This window comes from Monodelphis domestica, chromosome 1 (assembly GCF_027887165.1).
Source record: "Monodelphis domestica isolate mMonDom1 chromosome 1, mMonDom1.pri, whole genome shotgun sequence".
In the NCBI taxonomy this organism is placed as follows: domain Eukaryota; kingdom Metazoa; phylum Chordata; class Mammalia; order Didelphimorphia; family Didelphidae; genus Monodelphis; species Monodelphis domestica.
This window is the reverse complement of record NC_077227.1, coordinates 515,337,100-515,355,462: the sequence shown is the minus strand read 5'-3', so window position 1 is coordinate 515,355,462 and position 18,363 is coordinate 515,337,100. Positions and strand designations below refer to the sequence as shown.

Here is an 18,363-nt window from a genome sequence, read left to right as displayed (position 1 = left end):
AAAACAGCAAAGGCAGGAAAAAGAGAAACGCCTCTACATTTTCCAGCAATGTTTTCATCAAAAAACCAGAAGAACTTTTTCTCATAAGAATTTTTTGATCTAACTAAAAAAAATCAATTCCAGTGATTTTGACAATTAAATACATCAAAGATTAATCATTTTGTCAGTGTCATCACCACAAGTCATTGGCTACAGATGCTAACTCCTTAATGACTTAGTTGAGCGTGACTATGACTTAAACATCAATCATCCTGTTGCCAATTCATGTGAGGAGATACTTTGACCTTCACTGGGCTAAGTTTATGGTTGATGGACACACACTGACACCAAGAACACCCTCAAAGTTAACATAGTGGTTGTTGGGATTTTTCTTAAACCCTTACCTTCTATCTTGATTCCAAGGCAGAGGGATGGTAAGGGCTAGGCGACTGGGGTTAAGTGGCTTGCCCAGGGTCACTTAGCTAGGAATTGTATGAGGCCAGATTTGAACCCAGGTCTGGTTCTCTATCCAATGAGCCACCTAGCTGCCTCAAGGGCATAGCTTTCAATGGTTATTTCCAGATGACAAAGTAGAACATTAAAGGAAGACAGAGCAAATGACCTATGACACTTAATGAATTTCAGGCAATACGTTACTATATTGCTCTATTGCTCATATGCACTTCTCATAAGTCTTCTCTTTTCTAAATAATTTTTTAAATGTATTTATTTAATTAATTAATTTAGAATATTTTCCATGGTTACATGATTTGTATTCCTCCCCCCTCCCCCCTCCCCTTCCCAATGAGCAATTCAGCTGGGTTTTACATGTATCATTGAACAAAACCTTAAATAACTTTTTTAAGGAGTAATCAATTTCTTTCCAAAAGATCACTCACCACTTGTATTCCATAATGGATATGTGCCAAAGTAATAATAATGCTTAGTAAATACAGAAGAATGGGTTCCACATGAAGAGGCAATTCTAAGCGCACCAAAAGAACAACAAGGGCCAGTGGTATAAGCAACAAATTCAAAGTTTGGCATCTTGTATTGCTCATCTGACACACAATAAGGCGGCACTTAAAAAAGAAGAGAAAGACAATTCAATTAAAGATACTGAGGTATTACTCACTAAATAATGGAACATTACTTAAACATGTATTTTTATATTACTTACAACCTATAAAGGGGAAAATGTTTCCCCCAGAATACAGACCAATTTTTCACTAGTTTTATGGTTGCTTTTGTTGTTCTAATTATTTCCTCATATATCCCTTCATCATTGAAAATTTCCTTGAAACAAACCAAAGAAAACACTAAAATCCAACCCTTCACACTGATAAAGGAACTATGCCTGAACTTTGCATTTCACCGCCACAATTCTCACTTATCTCCTGAGAGGAAGGAAGATACCATGGATGAATTCTATGGATTGTGATGCATATATATACCAAATGGTTAGAGTTTGGGGAAATGGAGCTTGGATCAAACCAATCTTCTAGAGGAGTATAGAGTACAAGTTGGAAAGGACCCAAGAGATCATTTAGTCTAATTCCCTCTTTTTTGGATGAGGAAACTAAGGACCTGAGGGGTTAAGTGACTTGTTCAAGGATATACAAGTTGCTATGGGCTGGAGAATCCCAAACTAGCTCTCTTCCCAATGCACCATGATGCATTCATTTTCTTACAAAGTATCGGGTAACATGGCATGTTTCAAATCATTTCGAAGAGTGATTACTCTGTATACTATAGATTCTAGTATAATATTTTCAATGCAGAAACTGGAGGTTTTAAATAACTACAAGTTATACCCCCAAAGAGCCATTGTTTTGTATTCTGAATATCATATTATAGGCAGAGAGTTCCATAGACCTGAGGTTCTTTTTATTAATCATCAGAACTCCAATCTGGAAATGGAGTTGGTCTACTCTACTGTGATTAAAAAAAAACAAACCTCAGGAGAAAAAGATACATAGATTGGCTACTTATACATAGCTGATATCAAATCCTAAATATTTCTCTTATGTTATCATGATTTAGATAAAGAACAAATTCTCACTGTGATGTTGGCAAAAGCTGTTCCAACCATGTAGTAGAAGAGTCTAGGATGTGTCTCTAAAATATCTGATGGTGACCAGAGGACCCAAGTTGTACTCAGAATGAAGAGCAAACACGGAGAAATGAAAGGCAGCATTGTTTCATAGACAGAACTATGCTTCAAGGAGTTGTTTTTGTAGGCTCTAGAAATCAGAAAGCATTATTACAAGTTAATTTATGCATTCAACAAATACTATCCATTCTTTTATATGTGTATAACACTAGACAGTATTCCAAGTGCTTTCACAAACATCTTATTTCATCTGCAACAATCCTTATCTTCACATATCAAATGAAAAGAGGAAGAGAATTTCAAGTGCTTTTCCTACAGCCAAAGAGCTGGTAAGGAGAAGCCCAAGATGCACATGTCTTTTGACTCTTAGTTCAATGTTTTTTCTACTGTATTACTGGGGAAAAAATCAATTAAATGCCTATTATATATAAAACATTGTACCAGGGGATATATAGGACACAAAGTTTAGGATAGGAATATCTCTGATCAATAGCTTTATAATTCAGTAGAGAAAATAAAAGATACATACAAAGAAATTGGCAAGTACTATTAAAAAGATGACAGTAGTTTCAGGTATTGCCTCTGACACATAATAGCTGTGTGATCATGGGCAAATCATTTAACCTTTCAATGTTCCCAGGCAATCCTCAAAACCTATAAAAAACAAGGAGATGTTTTCATTATACCTTTTTTATTAAACTATTTTCATTATACTGGATATAAATCCAGTAAGCTGCTACTGGAGACCATTGAAATCATCTAGGAGAGACAGGACCTAAAACCACAGTGGGGGTATTAGGAATGAAATTGTTGTGGTAACAGTAATTTTTTTTAAAAAAAGTCCCAAATAAAGTAATAATTTTTAATATTTTCATTCAAATATTCAATAAAAATAAGGCTGTACCAAACAATATAGGATAAGGAATTTCTAAAATAAAAGAACACATATAGATCTACTCTTCCAAGGGAGCCAATCTCTACCTTTGGATTCCTTCCCCCAGAACTCTAGATTTCTATTGCACCTGGTGGATCCCTCAGCCAGGAAAGGACTATAGAATAAGTTTAGCACCTCAGCTGATCTGTGACAGATCAGAGTAGGCACTTCATCCAAAATGTCATCCTGTGCAATTTTTGTTGTCTTTCTGGATATTCTCCAGAAAACTCAAAAAACACTGGAGGCGTTCCTCCAACTTTCGTAGTACCTCAGAAACATCAGTTGTCACTCTCAGGCCTCTTCATGTTTTCTTTCATTCTTGGTCTCTGCCTGGCTCACTCTCTTTTCATATGTATTCAATGAGATCTCATGCCATTTCTCTTGTACAAGTCATGATTGTGTGAAGTGTGAATCAGACTTTCTTTTAGTATCCCTACTTAGTGCTTCATCAGACATTAAGTAATGGAGTTCACAAATCACTTACTAAAATGAGTGATAACTCCAGAACCCAAGACTAAGAGTGTTCGCGAGTCATTTGCTAAAATAGGTGATAACAGATCCCATAGACATTGCCCCCCTGGACAGTGTTGGGCAATTTGGAAGCTGGGACTGGCCCCTGTGAAGAGTGGAAGGGACAAGAAGTCACTTTAAAAGCCCTGAACTTCTATGGTTAGGGGCCATCTTCTGGAGGCTGTCTTCAAAGTAGTCTTTGGGGGAGCTTCACTGAAGACTTGGGCTTGAAGCTTCAGCTGGTGACCTGCCTCTAGAAGGTGACTTTGGACTTGGACCTCGGCTTCGACTTGGACCTTGGTTTTTGGACTGTTTCTTGGGTGAGTAGCAGGTCTTTCCTTTCCTGGCTTAGAGAGTAATTTTGGAGAGGCCTTCCCTTCTTGGAGGAGGCTGTGTGGGTGGAACTCCAAGTCCTCTAATCAAGGGTTAACAAGCCCTGCCAGGCTGAGTCAAGCATCAGAACAATATTTAGTGTGATAAGGAAGACACCTTTCTCTACCCTTTTTTTGTATTTCTCTACTTTCACTCTTTCCAGTTATTAAAAGTCATTTTGACTTGAGCTATAATATTTAAATTGGCAACCACCTTAATTTTAATTCCTTACAATTGATAGCAAGTTACAACTTCCCCATACCCATTAAATAATTTCCATTATTTATCATTTTGATGGTTACAATACTTACCTGTCCCCATGAAATGCAACTGTATAACACTTGGAGATGTCAGTGTTAAAAAGAATAAGCAGTCTGGAATAACTGAAAAACACTGTGAATTTTCCTAAACATATTCCACCTCAATAATCTACTTAATTCTGAGCTCATGTCATTGTTTTATCTGAAGCATCTATCCATTAGATTGATTATCTCAATGGACTGCCTGTCAAGCTGCATGTAATAATCTAGTCCTGTAGTTCTCAAAGTATGGTCTCCAAGCACCCATAATTTTCATGAATTTAAATTATTTTATTTTATTATACTGCTTATGTGTTTTAGTTTATAATATAATAAATATCAATAGTTATTGACACACATAAGCAAAAACACTTTCAGGGGAGGAGTTTTTAAATTTTAACACTGTAAAGGGATCTTAAGACCAAAAAGTCTAAGAAATGCTGATCTATGTAATGTGTTTTTAATCCACTATTTTCCCCATGTGTATGTATTAGACCAATCTCTTTTGCACTGCTCTCGATTTCACCAAGACAACTACAGTATTTCTTGGGTAGGAACCTTAGGAAAAATCTCACCATTAATAGAAAACCCTGAGTTTACATTTTAAACACTGACTAGTAAAATAAAGTATCTCTATTTTATATCATTTTTGTTAATACTCAAAAGATTTTTTAACAAAGTTTTTCCCTTAGCTATAACTGTCACTGAGTCTTATGAAATTTTAATGTACACATAAGAAGCACAAAGTTTTCTTGTTCTCTCTCAGTTTTCATCTTATTCTACTAAATCAATTTTTAAAAAAATCTAACAAATACAGTAGAATTTTTATACCTTTGAAGAAATAGTCTGCTATAAAAAATAGCCCCTAGTTCTCTTCTCAAGTTTCTACTAAAGGATACCCCCCCCTTTTGCATATAAATCAAAAAAGATTTTAGAGATGAGAAAATAGGCATGAGTCAACAGTTAATAGTTTGACAGATAAATGCAAAGGAAGTATAATTCCCTAAACTTTAATTCTACAAAATGCTTACTTCCCACATACAAAATATTACATAAAAACAATACAATACATAGTGGATCCCATGCTGGGAGATCTGTGTTCCAGTCCTCTCTCAGATATATACTTGCTATGTGCCCCTGGAAAAGTTGCTTTATCTTCTCTGAGAGCCTGTTTCCTTTTATAAAATGAGGCTAGTAAGAGCACCTATATCTCATGGGTTTGCTCTAAGGATCAAATGAGACAATGTATATATAAAGAGCTCCGCAAAAGTTTAAAGTATTATATAAATAAATGTCAGATATCTTTATAAAAAAACAGGAAATAAAGGTTTTGGTTAATATTCAGCTCTGAGAAAATGGAATTCAAAAGCATTCCATTCTACTAACCTGTTGAATCACAGCAAGAAGATATTTATGGCCAAATTAAAGACCAAATTTTCTTCCTATTGGTCAATTGTTTAAATCAGATATAGATACCCTTTTAACCTACGATTTGAAAAAATACAGCAAATAGTAAGCCAAGAAATACATTAAATGGGCATTCCGTTCATCTGAAACTCTTGATCAGGAGGCATCACAATATAGTGTAAAGGGAATTGCATTTGGTCCCTTCCAGCTCTAAATCTATGATCCTGTAATCTCTTATCAACCAATACAATGACTTATCTTTACTTGGAGCCTACTTTTCAATTCTTTTTTAAAAAGAGGTTTCTCCTTAAGTTATAGCTACCACTATCAGTATCAGTAAACATTTAACATGGATAGTGTCATGTTTAAAGCTATGTCTCATGTCTCCAAGGCTAAAGTCCTCAAAGCCTGGAAGGGTTATGAACATGCTCAGTTCAACAGAGATGCATGCAAACCCCACCCCCAAAACATTTCTCTGAGATTGGTAAGTAGACATCTGTTGCCAAGAATGGCAAAGTATTTTTATGAGTGACCCTTTAAAGACCAATGTGGAGACATTGTATGAAGTTAAAGATAGAGAAAAATTTTGTTTCACATTAAGGAAGCTTGGTCCCTATACAGGTAAAGTGTCAACATTTGATATGAAAAAATTTGTTCTTCATGCTCTCAAAATTCTAAAATTTGTCACAAACAGTATGGAGAGGGGAAAGAGCATTAAACTGCAAACCAAAAGACATAGATTTTAGTGCTGCTTGTGGCACTAACAGCATCCTTAGGAAAATCATGCTATCTTTCTAAATCTTGGGAATCCATCTGGGAGGTGGACTAGATGATATCTAAAGTTCCACATAGCTCTAAGATATTGCTAAGGCATATATTTCTTCATCTCCACTATCTACACTGTAAAGGAAGAGCTAGAAGGTAGTCTTCTAAGGTTTTCTTCTTGAATATTCTTTGAAGTCTATAACCTCAGTATTTTTCAACCTACAGGTATGATACCAAAGCCTCATAAAAACCTCTGGGTGACAAAGCAACATTAGTACCTTTTATTCTTTCCCACTTTTCCCTTCCTCCTCTCTATATCACTTTCCCCCCAGGAAACAATCACAGGAATTAGAACTGAAAGATATCATCTAATCCAACCTTCTTTGTTTTACAGATGAGGTCACCCAAGATGAAGAGGTTAAATGACTTGCTTATAGTAACAAAGACAGTGAGCATCAGGGTAGGATTTTGATTCAGGTCAGATTCCAAAATCACACATTCCTCTCCTTTCTCTACCAAAAAGAACTCTGGTAAAGTGGCCCTTACCAGGTGGCTGGAAGCCTTTCCTCTTCAACACATCATAGTAATATTTCCAAAATCTGCTTTATTAAACATATTACCAATTCCAAGTGTGCCCAAATTTGTGAAGAAAAATCAAAACATGTCAGAGCAATGTTGTGCACAATTTCTCTTTAAAATTTGATTCAAAGACTAATACTAAGAACACTGACAAATAAAAAACAATTTTGGATAAAAGACAAAAGGAGGAACTAAAGGAGTTCCATATTCACTCTAAGAAAGCCACTTAATCTCTCTCTAGGTCTTCATCTATCAAATGTTAGGATTGGACTGAAGGACCTTGAAGGTCCCAGCCAGCTGTATGAAGCTATATGATTCTATGAAATAATTGTCAGCCTTGCCATAAGCCTTTTTTTCTTCTTTAAACCCTTACCTTCTGTCTTAGCTTCAATTGGAAGATAGAAGAGTGAGAAGGGCTAGGCAATTAAGTGTGACTTGCCCAAGATCACCTGACTAGGAAGTATCTGAGGCCACATTTGAACCCAGATCCTCCTGACTCTAGGCCTGATGCTTTATCCATTGTGCTACTAGCTACCCCCATAAATGGCCTCTTAAAAAACACAAGGGCGATATTATAAAACATATGGGGGCGAGGGGGAAATCTGTCATTTTTTTCTTTTCCCAAGATAGTTTTGGGATTTCAAAGTATAGTTGCCTTATGCTTTTAAAAATGATCATAAATTCCATGAAGAAAAAATTATTTTGAATAAAATCTAGGAATTAATTGGTAGAAGATGTTCCTGGTGAGGAATGCATATTAGCATCTTCTCTACACTTGCTAGTCTTGGAGAGTTCCCTAGGCCTCTGAGAAGTTAGGTGACTTGTTTTGATTCATACAGTCACTAGGTATCAGAATCAGGACTGGAACCTAGGTCTTCCTGACTCCAAGATCAGCTTTCTTCTATTCATTAAGGCAAACTGCCTCTTGTCAAAGAAAAGGATAACAAATAAAATTTATTTAAGTAGATCCATGCTAGTATTCTTAAAATTCCTTTCCCCTCAAATATATATGTATATTTTAAAAACTTACTTGAAAAAGTTATATAAACTCATTGGCAGAGTCACACATGATGCACATCCTAAAAGGGAAAGATATTTTAAGTTATAAATTTTCATTTAAATATGGCAATGGAAGCAGTTGAACAAGTTTTACATCATTAACAAATCTTTTTACTCTACTTTATGTACAAAGCACAATGCCAGGCACTGCAATACCTCTCAAAGTTATATATCTCAAAATATATAACAAAGTTAAATAGGGCATGATTCCTGCTTACAATTTACTTACTTCAAAGAGCTCTGATTTCATTTGTTTAAGAATCCCTTCTCTGACAGGGGAAACAACAGTTTCTAGGCCTTAGTAAATTGTTTCATGAATTGCTATGGCCAAAATAAATTCATTGCTCAGTATTTAACCTCTGAATTTAGTTAGCCTGACTGTTGCAGGGAAATCAATCCATCAGTTGATCTTGTTCAAAACCTTTTCACCCTGGTACTATCTGTGAGAATTTCTACTCTCTAGTCATACTCTTCAAAAACCCAGAGTCCCATCCATGATCTGATAAGGAAAAGACCTCTGAACAATATTTTATCAATGAGAAAAAAGAAAGTAGTTTTCTAAATAGGATTCTTCTCCACAAGTGTCACTTGCCTTGAAAAAACTTTCCCCTGACCTTTTACCTCTACTCTAATTTCTCTCCTTCAGCTGTCACACTTCATAAACTTTATACATTTATCTCAAATACCTCCTCAGGTATTTCCAGTTTCATTTTTAATATAAAACTTTAAGTTGGCAAAAATGCACCAACAAGAGAGAAAGTAACATGTAAGGGCATATTGCTTAGTAAGCCTTAGTTCTGCCACCAACAACCAATGTCTGTCAATGTGCCTCTCATGTACAAATATTATACCCCAATAACCATGCTCTTTTCCAACCACAAAGTGGGAAAGAGGTGAAGAGGCAGGAAGGCAAGGAGTGATGGGGAGAAGACAGTACTTGGCTACTTTGTAGGTACCGTATAGTCTGGACTTATTTCTAATACCTATTTCTTTTATAGTCCCATAGTACTAGGTACTAGGCACAGAGCAGTATTCAAAATGTTTTTAAAATTGTTTTTGGACTGAAAACACAAAAGGCCACTATCTGCTTGGACACCAATTTCCTTTTAATTCCTTTGCATGATATATAACAAGGTAAAACTTTTTTCTGATATAGAATACAAATAGAAGTGAGCAAATTTTTAATGCTGATGTAAAGAACAAAAAAAATCTCAATAAAGCACCAAGCCAAAAAAGCACCCAAAACCAACATCATAAGGTCACAGGCTCATAGATTTAGAGTTGGAAGAGACTTTCTTTAGAAGTCACCTAGTCTTTCTCCCTCATTTCACAGATGGATGTACTGAGTTCTGGGACAGCTGAGTGACATATGCATCATCACAAAGTTACAGGGAAACAGAGTAAGCAGGGACTAGAACCATGTTGGCGAACCTATGAATGCATGTTGAAGGGGACTACTCCCCTCCCCCTCTCCACACATACCTGAGGACATTTCTCACATGACCTGCCCTTCTGCACCACTCTTTCATGGGGATTCTCTCAAGGGTCTAATAAATGTCAAAATTCTCAGTGATAATGTAGTCCAGAAATATGGAAACAGGGACAATGATATGATGAGGCACCAGTATATAAAAAAAATCGAAACACTAACAAAATACTACAAATGATTTTCAAAATGGGATCACAAATAAAAAATTTAAATTACTCTTAATGGCCAGCTAAAAGAATGTATGCAACTCAACTAATGGAAAATTTATCAAAAAGACACATGACATCTAAAGAACTATCAATTATATTATCATCTGAATGCCTTGTAGTTATAATTCCTAACCTACATTCAGAACACATAGCTTGCAATGGGTTCTATTTTTGCTTTATTTTTATATACAATATAGTGTTTCATAAGTTTTATGACTAGAAATATCATAACCAAATTTTACCTTTGATGCACCACCCACATCATCTATTCATAAATGGGCAAACATAATATGGTCTAGCATGTGCACAACTTTAGGATAATCATAGTTTCTTCAGCCTGTGAGTAAATCTCAATCCATTAATTTTTATTTTTACTCCAATGCTTATTTGACTTGATTCCTTCAGTTTCTATTTGCTAACACATTAGTATTTCCAAAACATTTTGGTGACTTATAGGCATGACATGATAGAAAAAGTAAAATTCCATATTCTTATGTGACATCCTTTCCCTTCACAAAGAGTCACTACTCTGTAGTTGGAGAAAGGCTTTACTCTTCAGTATATCTAATTAGAAAATGGGCAGATGTACCCTGCTCCAGTATAAACACATTCTAAACTGCTGTCAACAAAGGAGAGGTATAATAAAGAGTAGATATCAGGAAGGAGGGGTAGTTAAGGCAAAAGAGAGGCAAAAAGTTGAAGAATAGCCCATAGAGGGAGAAGCAATCTTCACTCTGAGGAAAAAAAGAGCTAGTAATTTGCCCCACCCATTCTAACCAACATCTTTTCATCCTCCATTAACCTGTAAGCTACTTGTTTTCCATCATTAAGCCATTAAGGAGGAAGATCTAGCCCATAAATTATGCAATATAAAAATGACTGGCTATTTGGAGATACATTGATTAAGGGTAAGGTTAATCTACATAAGTTATTAAAAAGATAATGTGACTAGAGGCCTCTCCTAGAATGGAGCTATTTAATATTCAGAAATGTGGCTCACAAGCTAAATGGTCTTAAATTTTGATCTTTAAAACTTAATGTAAAAATACTATCTTCAATAAGATGAACTGCTTAATTAACACTGATTTAGTTCAGGGGGGAAAAAAGCAAACAATTAAAAGTCATCCAGTAAAGGTTATCCAATCACCATAGGCACTCAAATGTTTTGTCAAAGAGCAGATTATGAAAGAAAGCAGTTACATTAATAGAAAAGGTCTTTTCCCAGAACGCGTTTTGGTTATTTTAGGAAAGTATAAAAATTAAAATTAGGTTAAAATAAAGAAATTCCCCTTCACAATAAGCAACTAAGGAAATATCCTAAAGATGTGTCTTTCTGCCTCAAAGTATTCAAAGTGCAGTTTGCACAAGGGGCACCTGAATTATTTCATAACGGCAGAGAAGAAAGGAAAATCTACCTGAATTTTAGAAGAGATATACAATTAAAATATCTAAAACATCTTTAGAGTTAATAGTACAAATAAGTGTGGCCTTAAAATTCAACAAAGGTATCAGGAACACATTAACTTTCCCTCACCTAAATCCTCTTCAGCAATAAAAACTAGGGTAAAAAAATAGATTAACTACTTTCAAACTAATCTAGTCTTAGTCAAGGATTTAAATTAATCTGGTTTTGTACATTAAATACAAAGAATCTATTTGTTTTTGTGTTGGTGGTGGTACCAGTTGTCTTAAATAAGCTAAGATTCTATGAAAACTGTACATCTTTAATACATTTTTCTAATTTTTGTCTTTAATTCAGGGATAATACATGTTCAATAAAGAAACACTGGCTTTTAACAAAGAGGTGGTGGTTAAGATAGGCTTTAACATGGAGCTTCTTACCAATAATCATTGCAGTGAATAGGTCTCTATATAAGAAATTAAACAGGAAAGGTTCATACCAGGCCTCAACTCCCACAATCGCAGTCACTATGTAGACAAGAGAAATAGTCTGAAAGGAAAGTGCACACAAAAGCATAGAGAAAAATTAAAAGCTAGAAAGTTGACAAGTCAGTTTTGTTTTCTGAAGCATGTCTAAAAAAGCTTTATTAAAAATAAGAGCAGGACTCTAAATCTTAAAATGTTACAAGCCTTTTTTTTTCATTTAAAATCAAAGTCGTTTTTAAATTCAACCTGACAATTTTCATTGACAGCTATCTAGAACATCTCTATAATATCTTAAGTGGTTAAATTATAAGATGATAAATTCATCATATTTTTAACCACTTCTCCCCTAAAACATACACCTATTTCCTAATTGGAGTTTTAGGTGGAGATAAGTAGAGTGATAGATCAATAAAGTTGGATTTCAAAACAATGAGTGAATTCAAACCAAATTTATATATAAGAAGAGGAATAAAGCCTTCTGCTCAGTGAAAGCATCAGGGTAATAAAAAAGACTACATAGATACATTTGAAACTGGATAGGCAAAGATAACTTGAATCACATCATTCATATAGTAAAAGAAATGATAGGGGTTTAAAAATGTTTATCAGCAACATTAAGGAAACTAATGCAAAAAAAATCAACTTACCACCTGGCTAATGTCATATCCCCATGGCAAGAAGAGAATTCCTGTATTATACTTTTCCCAATGGGACAAGATGAAAGAAAACAAGACTACCCATAAGAGGATATATAAAACAACAACACTGACACCCGTTGATCCTCGTCCAAAGATGGAATATACAGTCACTACAAAGTAAACACATGACCAACTATCTAGTCCGTGATCAAATAATTCTCCTAAAGGGGTACTGGAGTTAGTTCTACGAGCTTGCTTTCCATCAACACCATCTGGAATAAAAACAGGGGGAAAATCAAAATGTTCATATGTAAATAGAATTTTTCATTATGAAGTCAATAAAAAAATCAGATATATTACTAAGGGGTTAATAATTTGGGGCATATTTCTACCTAGTATGAAAATCTGGCCTTTAATGCTTAGAATTAAAATACTTATGAACTCAAATATGAAATGTGTTACCTGTGGTTAAAAAGTATAATATGAAAATTAAACAAGAATATGAAAAACCATATCTGAAGGAAAAAACCAATCTTCCATAAAAAATGCTGTCAAGTACTCGAATCACCACCAGTTTAACCAGCAATTCTCCCAAAGGTATGAGGAACATATTAACTAAACTCTAGAATTATTTAGACCTCCTTGAATATATGAAAACCAAAATACGTCTTAAGGCTTCCAATTTTATGGCTGTCATGTTTATATGGTACCTAGGCTAAGTGTTATCTTCTTGCTGCTCCTCATCCTTGGCACATCTCCTGCTGTGTGGCTTTGTACTAGTTATGTCCCATACCTAGAATATATTCTCACTTCCTTGTCTCAAAATCCCTAGTTCAGCACAAGCTGCTCCACATGAGACATTCCCTCCAAGTTGTAAGGTTCTTCAGTGTGGGGACTGTTTTACTTTTGTTTTTGGATCCTCATTGGCTGGCACACAGAACACACTTAATAAATGCCTACCAGAGTTTTAGCTTTAATGAAGAGATTAAAATGATAATTAGTTTAACAAATTACCAGCCCAACTAGCACCAGGAACTTTAAACTCTTACAACTCCTGTCATCATATTTTTTTAATCTGTAAATGGACACTCTTACAGTACTAAAAAGCCAGTTTATTCTCTGATAGCAAATCTCTGCTTGACAATCACTTTTCCTATTTACCGGTCTTATTTTCAGTCCACCTTTATCTATCCAAATTATAAAATGCAGAATTAGTGAAGTATACATTAACAAAATTTTCTGTACTTTATTGCAATGTCTAATAACTATTAACAGACATCTCAAGAGGCATCATGATTCCCTTATAAACAGTCAGCTTTCCAAGTAATTGTTAAATAAATGTCATTACAGTTGGGAGTCAGAACCACAGTTTTCTCTTCCTTACTCTTCAGTATCTATAATCTATTTGAGCAATATCTGAGGCCCTATTTACTACAAACATTAAAATACTAGAGCCTGAGCACAGAAAATATGAATTAAATGTGATTAATGGGGTGGAAGAGTTAATTCAATGAAGGAAAAATATAGATAGTTAAGGAAAAAGAATAATCGTCTTGTTCCTGATTAATAGAATCTTACCTAGAGTATAAGCAACGAAGTTAAGAATGCCCACTAAAATCCAAACCCAGTCAGGTACATGCTTTCCACCTGGTGCTGAAAAGCGAAAGACATGCTATTTAAGATGTAACTTTTACCACAGCAGAAATATTCAATAAAAATTGCATCCATTAATGAATTAAGGTAAAAATAATGTCAGATATGTAACAAATATCAATTGCCATGCCAAAATGTAAATTCTAAAAGGTTGTCTAGTTTTTTTCCTAATAAACTGACAGAATAAGGTATAATCCTGGTCCTCTTCCTGCTTCTCCATTTGACAAGCATTTATTATCACATATCATTCTTTCTTTCTCTTTTTAGGGGAAGAGGGGAGGTCCAATTCTGTAATTTATAAGAAATTACTTCAATTAATGTATATTGGTAACAATTCTTCAATTAGAGCTTCCTGAGGTACTGAGTTTAAGTAACTTGCCCAGGCAAGATATGTCAAAGATAGAACTTGAACTCACATCTTCCTGGTTCTAAAGCCAGTTCTTTTTCCTCTACATCACAATGCATTTATTATCTTAAACTACTAGTTCCATTTTGTCCTAAAAGCTGCTTTTATTGGGACAAAAAAACCCAAAACAATGTGCACATGGAATGCATAGATTCTCCGCATTTCAACTAAATATAATAGTTTCAGGGCTTTATTGCTTATATCAGCATGGCAAACATTTACTGACTCTACTCTTTTCAATCACAATATTTAATATAATAAACCAAAAATATTTGTACTTTGTACTATGTGGACCTCAAAGCAAATGGAAATATTTTGGCTTCACTTTTTTTTGGTAGAATATAGAAAGAACATATCTGTCCCATATTTGTCACCAATCAGCTATGGGATTTGGGGAAAGTAAGTTAAATCTCCTAGGCCTCAATTTCCCCATCTACACAAGTAAAGCATTTTGGGAAAACAGAAAGGTATATCTCCCTACTCTTGGAAAAAAAAAAAGGCAGTTTTACAATCACTATCATCCTCAGTCACTTGGCTAGTTTTTGATACAAGAAGGCTCAATGTTTGAGGGAAGGAAGGCAGGGAAATTTCTTAAATGGCCATAATATAGCAAAGAGGACCTGATACCACCTTATATTGGTATAGAAATTTGAATTTTTTCAAAGTACATACATCAACATATTTTATCTTCATAACAACTCTGAGGTTAGCTAGGACTAGTATTATTTTCTCTGATTAACAAATGAATAAAGAGTCTGGTAAAGTGCTAATGATTTGCCTGAGGTCACAGTATTAGAAACTAGGTTCTGAATACTAGTTTGGCAATCATTTCACTATGCCATGATGCATCCTTAAATAATCTCTAACAGTTCTTTTAGCTTTGAGATTCTATTAAATATAAAAACTTAATTCCTTCTTAAACATAAATTACAGTAAGTTTCATAGGATAGGGTTTAGGAATAACCAATTCTGGTTGCTAAAATATTCTGATTACTAGAGAGATAGCCATGCATTATCCATTTTCAAAGAATAAGAAATTTTTTCTGATTATTTAGGTGTGTTGGGATATTGTAGTAGAAGTACCTCAGGGTCAATATATATTAATGATATAAATTATCACTCTGTTACATATTGCAAAAGGAAATATAAATTCCAGGCATTAACCAAGAATTTTAAATGCTCTTATGAATCTCTATTAAACTAAATTTAAAGTTAGTCTCTGTGACTATGATTGCTCAACCCAATGAAGTCATTATAAAATTCTCTCATAATAACATGTAAAATCTGCATTAAACTCTGACATAATTTATCATTTTAAAAAATCTACATCTTAAATCGAACCAGGAAATAAACACATTTGTAGGGACTTAAAGGGTATGGAAGGTTTTTTAGATGGGTATTCTTATTGGTTTCTTTTTTTCAACATAAATACTTCAAATTTAGAGTACAAGACAGTCTTACCTGATGCAAAAAAATCAGGATCAAAGTAGGCCATAAGTAAGAAATTGAATATAAGCAACAGAAAGCCTGATAGGGTTATCAAATTTGGAGCCAGCCAGGTAGGGAAAATCTATTTTCATTAAAAAAAAAAAGTCAACATAAAAAGATGTGCAATGTATACACATTATACAAATTTATGATTATAATTAACACTAATTTTAAAAATAATTTAGAAATGTCCTTCAATTTATATGAACTTTGTAGGCTTAATACAATTAGAACTTTAATTATGAATAATATTGTTATTTCAAACTGCCTTCCTATCACTCTTTGTAATATGATTTCACTCACTGGGTAAATCAAAAGACATTATGACCCCAAAAGATACAGCTAAGGGCTGGGGCACAAGAAAGGCAGTAAAAATTATCTTCACTTTATACCAATGTAAAACTTCCCAATGACTTCAAGGTACTTAATATGATAATATGACCACTGTTCTAATGAATACCTACAGAGATAGGTAGAATATTTTCCCCCTCAATGGAAGAAACTTTTATTTTGTTTAAGTCAAAGAAGTATTTCTTTGACTTATAATAGAAATAACATGCTACTTAGCAAATGAGAAGCATGCTAAGCACAGAGAAAACATGCCCAATAAAGATATTATGCCCAGAAAAAAATCAAAGGAAAGCAACATGGAAGAAACTTTTAAAAGTTCTATAATGAAGCACAAACGTAAGTCCCACAATTACAAAATCATTTTTTACTTTCTTAATTGTATATGAAATTTTTCTATCAGAAAACATGGAAATATTACTTTACTAGTCACCCACAAGCATAAATTCCAAAAAAATTACATAAAAACAATTTCATAGGATTGTAGCTTATAGGGAAAAAGCCCCTATGCATCAATTAGAGGTGGGATATCATACCTATCTTTAAGTAAATGTCACAGACAAATTCTTAAGTGAACAGGCAGAGAAACAACCATTAATGGATATAAGCATAATGCAGGACAGAATGGCTTGTTTATCCACCTACATACAAATTAGTATTTTCAGCCATATTTTCATTCTAAAATTGGGGTAAGAGTGGCACTGGGGTATAGATTATGTGAGTATCTAGATCCTTAGAGTGCTGAGATATCTTAAGAATCTCAAAGAAAGGGCAAAGGAAAAAATACCAATATAAGTTATAAGGAAAAAACTGAAATGGTAGAAGTAAAAGCCAAAGTGACTGGTAAAATAAGTGAAAATTAGAGTCGAATCAAATAAATAAGAATGACCCAGCCTCCCCAGCCACCTTTTTCTAGCATTGGTTGCATTTTCACTCATACCTATCAAATCACTGGTCATATTAGAGGAGACATAATATTCCTTGCTCCCCAATGCCACTTCAGACCAATTTGGCAAATAAAATTAATCCTTGAAAACTGAGTTGTCTAAACTTTATCTCTGATAATCCTTCTTTAATATGTAGGAATATGCAGGTGGGTTATCTTCTTTTAAGTTATTTTATAGCATGATTCCCATCATTCCACTTTAAGAAGTAAAGAAAAAAACAAAACAAAAAAATCTAAAAACAAGCCCCACTTTGGTATTTGCTTTATAGCTACTGACTCTAATGAAATAATTCAGTCTCACTCTAGCATTATGGTAATTCTTTAAAAAGCTAATTAGGAAAGAATATGGCAAGATAAATCAGAATATGGAGATCAACTCTTCCTAGAATCCACTCACAGCTACCAATAAGCATAGAGCTTAGCAGTCTGTTTCCAGGATTCCTAAGGATCCTAATACTCAGTTTAAAAAATTAAAGACTAAATTTTAAAACTCATGATCACTTTAATATGGAAAACAAAGCCAAGTGAAATATAGGAATATACATGTTTCCTATCATCTTAAAAGTAATCAACTTTAAAATCTCCCAAATAGAATCTTTTCTGCTGATACAGAAATTGTCTAGTAAAATCTATAGCACAAATTAGAAATATAAAATAGTCTTACCTTTACTATAGCATTCCAAAATGGGTGCATAATATACAAAGAGAGCGGATTGGTATCCACAGCCCTGTACTGTAAGAGAAAAATGATTAGCACTTTCAGAGGGTTATTCTTCTGCCTATTCTGAATATTATGTTAAATATTATTCAACCCTCATCTCATCCCAAAATTGAATGGTATTTTGTAAATAAAAACAGCAAAATAAGCAAGAATGACTTTATTTTTTTTTAATTTACAACTATGATAAAAATCTATATTCTTTCCTCCACCTCAAAAAGACTGTGGCAGAGATGGGCAATGAAATTACTAATGGAAAAAATGTCCAAATAAGTCAATATAATTTAGTTCTACCAGATCATCTCTGATGCCCATACTTCTGTTTTCTATAGCACCTGCCATGATGGGCCACACACACCATAACCACAACTCTAGGCTTACAACTCCCATTTTTAACCTAGGCTAGAGTTGGGTGTAAGAGAGTAGGTGGTACAACTGCCTAAGAGAAGGAAAACTATTTATTTCTACTAATTTCAACCTATAGTTGAATACACCTATTGTAATCTATACTTCCTCCACAATCACTCAATCAGATTTCCTTTCACTTCACTTTTACACTTATTT

General features: G+C 34.1%; 1 protein-coding gene across 4 annotated transcripts in view; it reads right to left on the bottom strand.

Annotated features, from left to right (window-relative positions):
• The window catches only part of SELENOI (selenoprotein I), a 51,722-nt gene that overhangs the window by 8,867 nt on the left and 24,492 nt on the right, over positions 1–18,363 (bottom strand). For all 4 annotated transcript variants that reach the window (XM_016427980.2, XM_007507818.3, XM_016427981.2 and 1 more), the window contains 8 exons: positions 17,746–17,814; positions 15,761–15,869; positions 13,819–13,893; positions 12,250–12,512; positions 11,558–11,666; positions 7,989–8,037; positions 2,042–2,222; positions 879–1,061 (listed from right to left, as the gene is read on the bottom strand). In XM_016427980.2, coding sequence (XP_016283466.1) covers positions 879–1,061; positions 2,042–2,222; positions 7,989–8,037; positions 11,558–11,666; positions 12,250–12,512; positions 13,819–13,893; positions 15,761–15,869; positions 17,746–17,814 — 1,038 coding nt within the window. The remainder of the gene's footprint in view (positions 1–878; positions 1,062–2,041; positions 2,223–7,988; positions 8,038–11,557; positions 11,667–12,249; positions 12,513–13,818; positions 13,894–15,760; positions 15,870–17,745; positions 17,815–18,363) is intronic.